This window comes from Loxodonta africana, chromosome 13, assembly GCF_030014295.1.
Source record: "Loxodonta africana isolate mLoxAfr1 chromosome 13, mLoxAfr1.hap2, whole genome shotgun sequence".
In the NCBI taxonomy this organism is placed as follows: Eukaryota; Metazoa; Chordata; class Mammalia; order Proboscidea; family Elephantidae; genus Loxodonta; species Loxodonta africana.
Window position 1 is genome coordinate 66,628,560 of NC_087354.1, and position 12,977 is coordinate 66,641,536.

General features: G+C 39.4%; 1 protein-coding gene across 2 annotated transcripts in view; it reads left to right on the forward strand.

Annotated features, from left to right (window-relative positions):
* The window catches only part of SMAD1 (SMAD family member 1), a 90,596-nt gene that overhangs the window by 32,311 nt on the left and 45,308 nt on the right, over window positions 1-12,977 (forward strand). For both annotated transcript variants that reach the window (XM_064267544.1, XM_064267543.1), the window contains exon 2: window positions 6,088-6,665. In XM_064267544.1, the coding sequence (XP_064123614.1) occupies window positions 6,266-6,665 (400 nt within the window). In that variant the 5' untranslated portion in view covers window positions 6,088-6,265. The remainder of the gene's footprint in view (window positions 1-6,087; window positions 6,666-12,977) is intronic.

Below are 12,977 nucleotides of genomic sequence, written 5' to 3' on the forward strand. Positions count from 1 at the left end.
TGCTTTGTTTGAGCCCATTGTTGCAGCCACTGTGTCAGTCCATCTCGTTGAGGGTCTTCCTCTTTTTCGATGACCCTCTACTAAGTATGATGTCCTTCTCCAAGGATCAGTCCCTCCTGATAACATGTCCAAAGTACGGGAGATAAAGTCTTGCCATCCTTGCTTCTAAGGAGCATTCTGGCTGTACTTCTTCCAAGACAGATTTGTTCATTTTTCCTGCAGTCCATGGTATATAAAATAATCTTTACGAACACCATAATTCAAAGGCATCAATTCTTCTGTCTCCTTTATTCATTGTCCAGCTTTCGGATGTGGATGAGGCTATTGAAGATACCATGGCTTGGGGTCAGGTGTCCCTTAGTCTTCAAAGTGACATCTTTGCTTTTTAACACTTCAGAAAGGTCTTTTGTAGCACATTTGCCCAATGCAATACATTGTTGGATTTCTTGACTGCTACTTCCATGGGTGTTGATTGTGGATACAAGTAAAATGAAATCCTTGACAACTTCAGTCTTTTCTCCATTTACCATGTTGCTTATTGGTCCAGTTGTGAGGGTTTTTGCTTTCTTGATATTGAGGTGTAATCCTTACTGAAAGCTGTAGTCTTTGATCATCATCAGTAAGTGCTTTGTGTTCTCTTCACTTACAGCAAGAAAGGTTGTGTCATCTGCATATCGCAGGTTGTAGATGAGCCTTCCTCTGATCCTGATGCCACGTCCTTCTTCATATAGTCCAGCTTCTCGGATTATTTGCTCATTTTACAGATTGAGTAAATACGACAAAAGGATGCAACCCTCATGCACATCTTTCCTGATTTTAAACCATGCAGCATCCCCTTTTTCTGTTCCAGTGACTCCCTCTTGGTCTGTGCACAGGTTCTGCATGAGCAAAACAATATAGCCTACTGAATAAAGTTGAAACTCCACAGCTGGCCTTCTGAGTTCTTCAGTGAGCTCTGTCATTCTTCAGACATGACTGAGAGTCTGCTGTGTACCGGGTATTATGCTGTGCCCCCAGACAGGAAGATGCTACGATAGATCCCTCACCCATCTTCCTGTAGTGAGAAGACAGACGTGTAGACCATTACGGTGTAGCTTAAACAAGCACGGCTCGCCGTGACAGCTGTTCATAATCATTGTCGTTTTAATTTCTGAGGATCACTAATAACTAATGATACCCCCCTTTTATTCTTGTTACTGGTAATTTATGACTTCTTTTTTTATTGATCAGTTTTGCCAGGAGTTTATTAGTGTTTTCACAGAATCAGCTTTGGATTTTAGAGGTTTTCTCTATCATACGTTTGGGTTTGTTTGTTTTACTTTGTTTTTACTCTTCATTTTCTTCTCCTTTCCTTGGGCTTAATTTACTTTTTTATTGAAGTAGAAAAATAGAACATTAGTTTTCCCCTTTTTTCTTTTTAACGTATGTAATTAAGAAACCAGTTGCTGTTGAGTGCATTCTGACTCGTGGCAGCCGTATGTGTGTCGGAGTATAACTGTGGCTAGAGGATTATGAAGAAGTTGGCTTTTTTGTTCTTTTTGTAACTGTGCATAGGTTTTTCAATGGGTGATTTTTGGAAGTAGATCACTGGACCTTTTTCTCAGGGCACCTCTAGGTGGACTTGAACTTTCAACCTTTTGATTAGCAGCTGAGGGACTCCAATATATGTATTTAAGACTATAAATTTCTCTCTGAGCATGGCTTGAGCCACATCTCACAAGTTTTCATGTGTCATATTCAGTTAAAAATACTTATTAATTTTTACTGTGATTTCTTTGACCCATGAGTCATTTAGAAGTGTGGTTGTTTTCAGTAACAATACTTTCGTCATTGACTTCTTAGTTATACTATGATCAAAGGATGTACTCTTTATGATTTTATTCCTTTGATGTATGTTGAGATTTGCTTTATGTTCCATTATATAGTCAGTTTGGGTACGTATTCCATCTATATTTGAAAATACTGTGTATTCTGCAGTTGTTGGTTCCATGATCTATGTAGATGAATTGGATCAACTTTGTTAAACATGATGTTAATCTTCTAGATCTATTGATTTCTGTTTGCTTGTTTTATCTCTGTGTTAATCTCTTACCAGGATTGTGGGTTTGTCAATTTGTCGTTTTAATTCTGTCAGCTTTTGCTTTTTGTGTTTTATTTTGAGACTGTTATTAGTTGCATAAAAATTTGAGATTGTGATAATATTCATGGCAGATCAACTCTTTTAACATTATGAGATGCTCCTTTTTTTATCCCTAGTGATGATTCTTAGAGCTATTAGCATTTGCATATCATTTCCATCTTTTTCCTTTCAACCCTTCTGGGTCCTTAGATGTGTAATGTATGTCTCTTCTAAGCACCATATGGTTAGGTAGTGTTCCCCACCCCCATTTTTAATTGCCATGTTTAGTCTGTTTACATTTAATTAATTGCTGATACTTTTAGGATTAGATTTAAATCTTACTATTTATTTTCTATTTGTCCCATCTATTACTTGCTCCTGTTTTCTCCTTTGCACTCTTTGGATTATTTACATTTAAAAATTAATTTCATTTTAAAACTTCTATTGTTACGTATTTTTAAAAATTATTCTTTCAATGGTTACTTATGACACACATTACTGCTGTATGTTTTCCAAATAATGGGACCGTGTAAATAAGGCGCCCACACATATAAAGTGGAAACTGGCGTAGCCTGCTTGTGAAAGTAACACTGGGGGACGGGGGTGGCGGGGGCGGGGAGGTGTACAGTTGGCAAGAAACATAACATGCACTTTATTTGTGTAAAAATATGATAACTGATTATAATCAATAATAAATTAATGCTTTCACCACAGCCTGGGTAATGCAAGGACCTTAGAACACTAACTTCATTTCTGCTTTTTCTGCTGTTGTCATGCATTTCAATACTACATATATTTTGAATACCATAAGACAGCTCAATTATTGTTTTGTAAAGCCAGTGTTTATTTAACCTTACCCACATGTTTACCTTTACAGTGCTCTTCATACTTCCCTGCAGTTCTGTGCTGCTTTCTGGGATCTTTTTCTTTATGCCTGAATAATTTTGTTAGTATTTCTTTTATTGACAATCTTCTGGCAAACAGTTCTCTCAGATTTTGTTTGTTGGAAAGCATCTTCGTTTCCCAATCATATTTGAGCAATTTTTTTTTTTTAATCTAAGCAGAAATAGAATTCTAAGTTGCCAGCTATTTCCATTTGGCATGTTAACCTTTTTGTTACTACATTTTTTTCTCATATATGTATATATATTTTGATGACACGTGTATTCGATATTTGAATGCATGCTTACTAGTTAAGTGTGTTTACATTTTTGATTAGTAATACGGATTTTGAGAAATACGATCTGGTAGTACAAGCTGTCAATGAGGCGAATGGGATTCTGGCGCTCAATATTACCAATTAGAGCTAGATAAGGAATTTATTGCGGGCGCCTTTCCATTAGGTTACATGGGGAACCTCTGGTTTCTAAACATGACAGAGAAAAATGAAAACAAATCCATCAGGGCTCCCTAACTATCACACAGGAAAGCTATAATTATGCACACAAGCTTTGTCTCACATAAATGAAAAGAAAAAGGCAAAAGTTTACAAAGCTAACATCCAGGAAGCATCACCTTATAGAATGCTCAACCTACACAACAATAAGGCTCAAATTCTGATCTGCTGAGCTTCACGCATTTCAAAAGGGGCCACCTTGACACTAAATGCATTAGAACCAGCATAAGGCCTTACCTCTGAGGTCCAGAGTCATAAAAAGTGGCTGCCATACAGTTTATGCCAATGGTAATGAAAAAGTTAAAGATGTCGTTTAATTGTCTTCTTGTATCCGTTGTTTCTGTTGACAAATCGACTGTTAGCTTTATTGTGCTTATTGGATGGTAATGTTTTGCCTTTTCTGACTGCATTAAAGATTTTAAGTTTTCAGCAATTTTACTGTGATATATCAGAATTTTTTGTTTGTTTCTTTATATATATCCTTCTTGGCATTTGTAGGGCTTCATGAATCTGTGACTAAATGTCTGTTGTCAGTTTTGGAAAATCCTATGGCTTGTACCACGATCCTTTTCCTCTGGGACTCAAATTATATGATGCTAGTGCCTTTTATCAAATTTTATGATGCTTCAATTTTCTTTTTCTTTATTTTCAATCTTTTTTCTCTCCGTGCTTTAGAATGGTTATTTTTTACTGATCTATCTTTCAATTCACTAATCCTTTCTTCTGCTGTAACTAATCTGCTATGAAATCCATCTATTTAAGTCTCCAAGTTACTATATTTTTCAGTTGTAGAATTTCATCATTTGTGGATTCCAGTTCTATGGTGAAATTTTCTGTCTTCTGTTTCCTTGAACGTATTAATCAGTAGTTATTGATATTTTTAAGTCTGTATTTGATTACTATGTGGATCACCTCTTAGGTCTGTTTCTCTTCTCTTTTGTTTTGGTCATTTGGTCCTGTCTCCTGGCATACCTCGTAAGTTTTCCTTGATTGCTATACACTGTGAATACAAAATTGTAGAGGCTAAGGATGGTGCTGTCTTCCTCTACAGGGGATTTTTTTTCTGGCAAGCTGTTGAGGGCCCTGGTGGCGCAGTGGTTTAAGTGCTTGGCTGCTAACTTGAGTGGTCAGCGGTTCAAACCCACCAGCCTCTATGTAGGAGAAAGATGTGGCAGCCTGCTTCTGTAAAGATTTACTGCCTTGTAAACTCTATAGGGCAGTTCTGCTCTGTCCAGCGGGGTCACTACGAGTTGGAATTGACTCGATGGCAACGGGTTTGGGTTTTTTGTTTGTTTGTTTTTTAAGGAGGACACAATCATCCTCTGTAGAGGATTTATTTTTCTTCTGGCAGGCTGTTGGAGGGACCCATCACCTTGATCAAGTCAAGGATGGAGAGGATTCTAGGCTGGCTTTCACTGTTGGTAAAGATGAGTCCTTTTCAGGTTTCCTCTTACACTAGGCATACCCCTTCAGGGGTCTCCACAAAAACCTGGGGTATTTCTTTCTGTTCACTAGGCCCACACCTCGATTTTTTTTTTTTGCCTCAACACTGAGACTACGGAAAACTCTTCGCAGTTTTTTAGGCTTTTAGTTGCCACTTTTCATTTGGCCGCTAGGCCCATTACTGCTCGTAGCATAAGCCTTGGCAGGTACCTTGAAAGGAAAAGCAGTAAAGAATGCTCAGTTCATTGCTTTTCCCCTCTATCCAGGATCTTGGCCCGTCAAGTCCTGGCTACCTTGGTTGAGCTCTGTGATGTCTTTAAAAAGTTGGGTTTTTAAATTTGTTATTTTACTCCACTTTTATAGTTACTCTTGGTAGGAGGTTGGTCTGACACATGTTACTCCATCTTAACCAGAGTTTGTATAAAGTTAACCTTTCTTTTGTGTTTTTATCGGGTGAAGAATAGCTACGAGGTTTAAATTAGACACCTTAACTAAAGAATTTGGTAGATAGTATGTGTCCAGGTGTCTTCTTTTCATATCTATAAAAGCAAATTAAAAAAAAAAAAAAAACGGGGGTGGGGGAGTAAATTTCCCCCCTTACTTCCTTAACCCAAAGGCTCAGGCTTGTTTACTGAATAGCCCCTAAAATGTTGCTACATTTATATAGTAGAAACATAACTACCCTTTCTTTTAGCATGAAAATGCTGGAAGAATAAACCCAAAGCCCAAAAGATGTTAGGACTAATGTATTTTTATCATTTCTTGTTGCTTTCAGTTTTTCTCGATTGAAGTGTGTTTTGGAATGTATTTTTAGAGGTTATAAATGAATTAAATACACAGCATTGCAATATCCGTTGAGAACTTCAGTTTGTTTTCACTAAGGTATCTTCTGTTCTATCCCAGTACTCATGTAAACGGTGACACACTCTTTAAACTGTGTCTCAGTTTATTCATCTGTAAAAGGGCAATAGTTGTGTTACCTAGTACAAGTAATTGTTAAATGAATTAAAATACCATTATACATAAAAGCACTTAAAATAGTACCTGGCACTTAGTAATTGCTTAATAAATGGAAGTTGTGTGATAGAAATGATTTTTTAAAACGTTTTCTTCTTTTTTTCTTTTGTAGGTGGTGACTTTGGGTTGCTTTGTGAAACGCTGGGAATGGTAATTTCTACTTTTCAGGACCTCAGAACAAGCTAAAAAGTATCTTATGCAAATAAAGTGAAGCGTAGTCTTCTATCTGTTTGCATTTGGAGATCCCTTTGTTTCACATCCCTGAGGCGTGTATAACAAGTGCCGTCATTATGAACGTGACAAGTTTATTTTCCTTCACAAGTCCAGCTGTGAAGAGACTTCTTGGGTGGAAACAGGGTGATGAAGAAGAAAAATGGGCAGAGAAAGCTGTTGATGCTTTGGTGAAAAAACTGAAGAAAAAGAAAGGTGCCATGGAGGAACTGGAAAAGGCCTTGAGCTGCCCGGGGCAACCAAGTAACTGTGTCACCATTCCCCGCTCTCTGGATGGCAGGCTCCAAGTGTCCCACCGGAAGGGACTGCCCCATGTCATTTACTGCCGCGTGTGGCGCTGGCCCGACCTCCAGAGCCACCATGAACTGAAGCCACTCGAATGCTGTGAGTTTCCTTTTGGGTCCAAGCAGAAGGAGGTCTGCATCAACCCGTACCACTATAAGAGAGTCGAAAGCCCTGGTGAGTGAGACCTTTTATATCCATGTGGATTTGTGTGCCAGTAGCAGATTTGGGTCTTTTCAAATATTACAAGAATCCTTTTCCGTGTTTTTAGTTGTAATTTTAAAATATCATGGGAAGTTACATATTTTGTCAGCCCTTCAATGTTTCATACAGACTAACAGTGAAGTCCATTTGAGTTAATGTTATCTTCTAGGAGCAAGGTTATGAAAATTGTCATTATAACTTTTAATTGTTTTCCTTCCAGGTTTATTTTTTATGTTTCCCCTTGGGTGTTTATTTCTCTCGACAGCATTTGGCTATGAGTTTTATTACAAGGGAAGAAAGCTGGGACAAGAAGGGAGCGGGGGTGTTGGTGTCTACGTGCCGAGGAAAGTACATCATGAGGGCAGTATCGGTTGCTTTATACTGGAGGGCAGCATGCTTTATCCTCTCCAGTGGAGTTTACTATGACATATTTCTTGAGGGGGATAGGAGGGAGTTATTTTTTCTTACAGCATCATTGGATACTGTTACTTTGTAAGATATTCCTAGATTTCACATGTATGACCTTTTTGGAAGTTAAAGGATATATTTTAAAACTTTATGGTTTTGCCCTCAATCAGGCCATTTTAAGCATTTAAATACACCATTGTCAGATTGGGACCAATTTTGTCAATGAATTAATGGTTATTAACAGCTATTGGGTTACCTAGATTTTAGGTAGCTGTTAGAATCACATGGCTCACCTCTCAGAAATTCTGATTGTGGGACCAAAAAAACCCATTGCCATCAAGTCAGTGATGACTCATAGTGATCCTATAGGACAGAATAGAACTGCCCCATAGAGTTTCCAAGGAGTGGCTGGTGGTTAGCGGCTGAACTCTTAGCCACTGTGCCACCAGGGCTCAGAGTCTGGTAAATTTGTATTTTTAGCAAGTACTTCACATGGTGCAGATGCAGCTACTGGATTGGTGTTTGGGAAATACTGAATTAGATCATGTAATAATGTACAGGTTTTCAAATAAAAGATTCTATTTTGTTTGTAGAATATTTAAGACATATGAAAAAAGTTTAAAGACTCAGGAATAGTACAACAAGCATAAGATTACACATAAAATGGAACCCCCTGCCTCTCTGACGCTGCTCCTTCAGTAGCCAGTATTCTGAATTTGATGTTTGTTTCCCATGCATGTCCTTATACTGTTGCTAAAAAAAAATGTATAAATCCATAACAGTGTGTAATACTGTTTTGCGTATGTTCAAGTTATATGTAATGATATTGGAAACCCTGGTGGCATAGTGGTTAACAGCTACAGCTGCAGACCAGAAGGTTGGCAGTTCTAATCTACCGGGCACTCCTTGGAAACTCTATGGGGCAGCCCTACTCTGTCCTGTAGGGTTGCTTTGAGTTAGAATCGACTCAACAGCAATGGGTTTGGGTTTTGTTTTGGTTCGGTTTTTAATGTAATGATATTAGAGTATGCTTCTACAGCTTCCTGTTTTTATTTTCATTCAACATTATGTTTTTGAGATTTCTAGACTTCACATTTCAGGATGACCTTGTCAATTTCTGTGAAAAACACTCGGGATTTTATTGAAATTTTATTGATTTCATTTAAGGAGGATTGGCATAGTTATGTTATTGAGCGTAATATTTTCCTTTATTTATACAGGTGTTTATTAACTTTCCTTGGTAAGTCCTTATACATCTTTTGTCACATTTATTTCTAGACAACTTATCTTTTTTTTTTTTTGTATCCTTTAAAAGAATATTTTGTTACAGTTGCTCTTGGTTAGGTGTGCAGTTACTTTTTCCCAGTGGACTTGCCGAACTCTTATTAGTTCTCCTACATTTTTACTGCTTATTATGCCAGTTATGACGTAGAGGTTTTTTTTTTTTTTAAGAAAGAAGGCTCAATACAGAGATACATGCGTTTATATTACAGCTGGAAATTGAGATGGGGCTCAGAGTTCAGGAGAATAAAAATCAGTGTGTATGTAATATGTAGAAACAAGATTATTTAGGTACATGATTTTTTGATCCCTATAGTATAGTGACTTTAAGAGATACAAAGTGAAGATTTTAATCCTACGCTACAGTTGATAAGGAGCCTTGGTGGCACAGTGGTTAAGAACTTGACCGCTAATCAAAAGGTTGGCAGTTTGAATCCATCAGTTGCTCCTTGGAAACCCCGTGGGGCAGTTCTACTCTGTCCTGTAGGGTCTCTATGAGTCAGAATTGACCCAGTGGCAGTGGGTTTCATTTGGTTTGGTTTTATACAGTTGATAAGGAGCCCTGGTGGTGCAGTGGTTAAGCCCTCAGCTGCTAACAAAGAGGTTAGCAGTTGGAACTCACCAGCTGCTCCACGGGAGAAAGATGTGGCAGTCTGCTTCCATAAAGATTTACAGCCTGGGAAACACTGTGGGGCAGTTCTGCTCTTTCCTGTAGGGTTTGTATGAGTCGAAATTGACTCCATGGCAATGGGTTTTTATACAGTTGATGGAACTGAAGCCCATAGAAGTGAAAGTGCCTTGTATGCCAGACAACTAGAGAGTAGAGGCATTTCGACACGAGAGATATTCTGAATTCGAATCAGTGTTCCTATAGTAAATTTAAGAATCACTATTAGAAAACTCCGAGGATGTAGTATTTTCTCCATCCCTATCCCTCCACCCCCATGTGACTCCATGCTTCTACCATTTCATCTAGAACTGCATCAGTTGTCTGCTCACTGGTCACTATCATTTGTACTGTAGGGAGTGATCGTTTAAGATGCAAATATGATCACATTGTCTTCCTGTTTCCCATTGCTCCCAGAGTGTCTTACATAGAGCCCTGCATGTTCTGGTGCTTGCCTGCTGTTTGAGCTACATTTCCCACTCTCTCATACTTTGTGTGTGTGAGTCATATAAACACCCTGCGCATGTTTCCTCTACCTGGATCTCTTTTCTCCTCCCTCTTTTCCTGGCTTAGTCTTATTTGTCTTTCCCACTTGAAGCTTCATAAATGGTCAGTTTCACTGGGAAGCCTTTCTTGCGACCCCTTTCCCACCTCCAGGTGGGTTATGTCTCCATCTCCCAGAGCCACTTGAATTTCTTCATAATTATTGTTTTGTTGGTCTTCCCTGCAAGATAGTAAATAAGCTCCGTAAGGGCAGGGACCATGTTTTACCTGCCTGTCAGTGGAGGCTTGCATGTTTCTATGATGCTTGAGGAGCAATGAATGACTTATTATGGCCCTTCTAGCCATGGTCTTTGTGACCCACGCACAGTGATTGATTGGGACTATGCCAGTAAGGTATATGGAACCCTAACAAGAAGATTGGCCAGTTTTGCAATCCTGCTAGCCTTAAAATGAGCCATCCCAGAAGTGGGAGGAGAGGATCTCACCACCACCAAGAAGGAAGAGCCAGGAGTGGAATGCATCCTTTGGACCCAGGATACCTGCACTAAGAAGCTCCTGGAACCATATTCCGAGAGAGAGAGTGAGTTATAACACCGAAGATGACTAGAAGTGGTGGCAGCAGAGGCAGGAGACAGTGTGGTGGCTTCCTGGCCCATGGAGCGAGAAAGCTGAGTGCCTTCAGTCAGGAAGCTTGCTGGCAGAGTAGGGTGACTCCAGGTACTTGGTGAGCTAGGTTTGCCAATCCATGGAGCTAGAGCTGAGGCTTACTGGCAGAGCGAGGTACCTCTGGGCACCTATTGGCAGAGCTAAAGAGCTTTCTACCACTTGCTCTAAGTGGGGCAAAGGCCTGAGGCATGGCTGCAAAGAGTCTGTCCTGATCAAAGAACTGTACCCTGAGCGTTCCTGAACCTGAATTGTAACCTGTTGCTTCCCTAATAAACCCTGTAATTGTGAGTATAGCCCGTGAGTACTGTGTGGCCACCGCAATGAATTATCAAACCCAGCAGAGAAGTAGAGACTGCCGTGGGAGGGACAGATGGTGTCAGAATTGGTAAAGATGGCAGAGAGAGAAGAGGTATATCTAACCCTTGGCTTATAGCAATCAGCGGCTTGTGAAGTTACACAGGGAGGTCAGACGCCTCCACCATGCCATTTTTACAACGCTGAACAGGTTTCAGTGGAGCTTCCAGACTAAGGTGGACTAGGAAGAAGGCCTGGCAATTTACCTCTGAAAATCAGGCAATGAAAACTGAATGGATCACAACAATCCCCAACCGATCATGGAGATGGCACAGCACCGGCATTTGCTTCCATTGTGCATGGTGCCTACCTGACAACAGCTAACGATGAGCACAGCACATTACTAGTGTCTTACCCCAGATCAAGGACTTCAAAGAGCAGTTCAGCACTTCAAGCGTAAGGTAGTACTACGGTCTCCCAAACTTGGTGTTCTCTGCTGAAGTCCCAACGTCTTTGGAGAAAAAATTTAACAAGAGTTGGCAGTATCCTTAAGGTTTAGAGTCATGATTTTCAATGTGGTCCCTGGACTTGCAGCGTCAGTGTCACTTGGGAACTTGTTGGAGGTTCAGATTCAGAGACCCTTGCACACATTTACTGAACAGAACTCTTGGGTTGGAGCCCGGCAATGTTTGATTTAACAAGCTCTCCAGGTGACTCTGATGCTCGCTAAAGTTTGAGAACCTCTGGTTTAAGGTCTCTAGGCAGATCGTCAATCCAACTGACTAGGTGAAATCTCTTACTGAAAAGACAGATGTTGGATGAGTTAGTCTTTTAAATAATTCAGCATTTTGAATTTCACATATTGTGATACATGTAAAATGACGTGCTCTTTCTGGAATTTCCATTTCTGCTGGTGTTCATTAAGGTCAGTAAAAAAACTCCCGTAAAACGTGATAAGGTGTCTCTAAGGGGGATGGGGGGGGGGAGAAAGGAATGCTTTGTTATTTGACCCAATGCAAGTTTTGTAATGCTTTGTTTACTATCTTTCTTTGTTTCTTTGATCAAAAATAATTTTATGGGTTTAAGGAGTTATAATTTTTCATTAACCTGTGCCATTTATTGTGTTATAATGTCTAAAAATATTAGCGGAGAAAAACCCAAAGTTACTGAAACACATTGCAACAACTAGTATTCGTTATAGTTAACAACGGTACAGAGTGTGTGAGAGAAAGAACTTCCCTTTTATTGAAAGGTGCTACCTTGACCAATGCTGAAAAATGCCATTTTGGGGAAAGTAGAAAATGCTGTCAAGAGTTCCTTTTAATGCAAATGTCTGGATAGTTACAAGAAATCGAAACAAAGTTCAGGTAGCTTTGGAAGACTGTGACCCTGCTGGTAATGTAACAGGTGGACTGTTTACCTGGGCTTTTTACTGGTCTTCATAACCACTTCATAACTACTTATTAGTGGTTGAATTAAATGTAGCCTTTCTTTTTTTTTCTTCACCGAAGTAAAGGCTGACAGTGGTAACCGTAAGCCGTGTAACCGTGGTATTGAAACGACCATTCATTTGCGATCTGCTGCTATTAAAATGCCTGAGTAGAGACTTCCTGCCATCTGGCCTTATTTATTTATTTTGTTTTTCACGTGGTTCTTGAAAATTATTCTCTTCACTTTGAACTTAATCAACTTAAAAGGCCGTATTAAACCGGAACTTGAAATTCTGAGATTTCCATTTCGATGTCTAAAGTAACCACCCGGAGCTTGCTACCAGGTGCTTTCATTGTCACCATGATGGCTGCCAGCTGTTTCAAATTAAAATACACCTAACATCCACTTCACCTGTTGTCGGAATGTGAGTTGTGACTCTCGGGCTTAGTAAATTTTACCTTAAAAAGAAAGTCTTGAAATTATAGAAATGGAGAGCAGATTAGGGGCTAGAAAGGAGGGAGGGCAGAAGGACTTGGCAACATGATAAATCCTTGTGGTGACAGCAATGTTCTGTTTTCCTGACTGTATGCGTATCAGTGTCCTGATTGTGATGCTGTACAGCAGTTTTCCAAGATGTCACCATTGGGGGAAGCTGGATAAAGGGCACATGGGATTTTTCTGTATGTTTCTTAAAACTGCATGTGAATCTACAGTTACCTCAATTTAAAAGCAGCATTCCATGAAAAATCAGCCAGTACATACAGCCCACAAGTCATCTGCACGCGTGCGTTTCCTCCAGACAGCCATTGTAAGCGAGGATGCAGCACAGGTACTGTCTGCGTACTTCCTGTTTTGTCACCCAGAATAGTCAAAAGATGTATACGCAAGGGTCAAGGTTTAATAAAATCGATAATTGCTTTAAAAAAAAATCCGAAATTCTATTTTTTAAAAATGTGTTAACTTCACTATGTTGTGAATGTGTTTTTATATGAGCCAGTGATAAAAACTTTAACCCAATGAGTTTTTTTAATCTT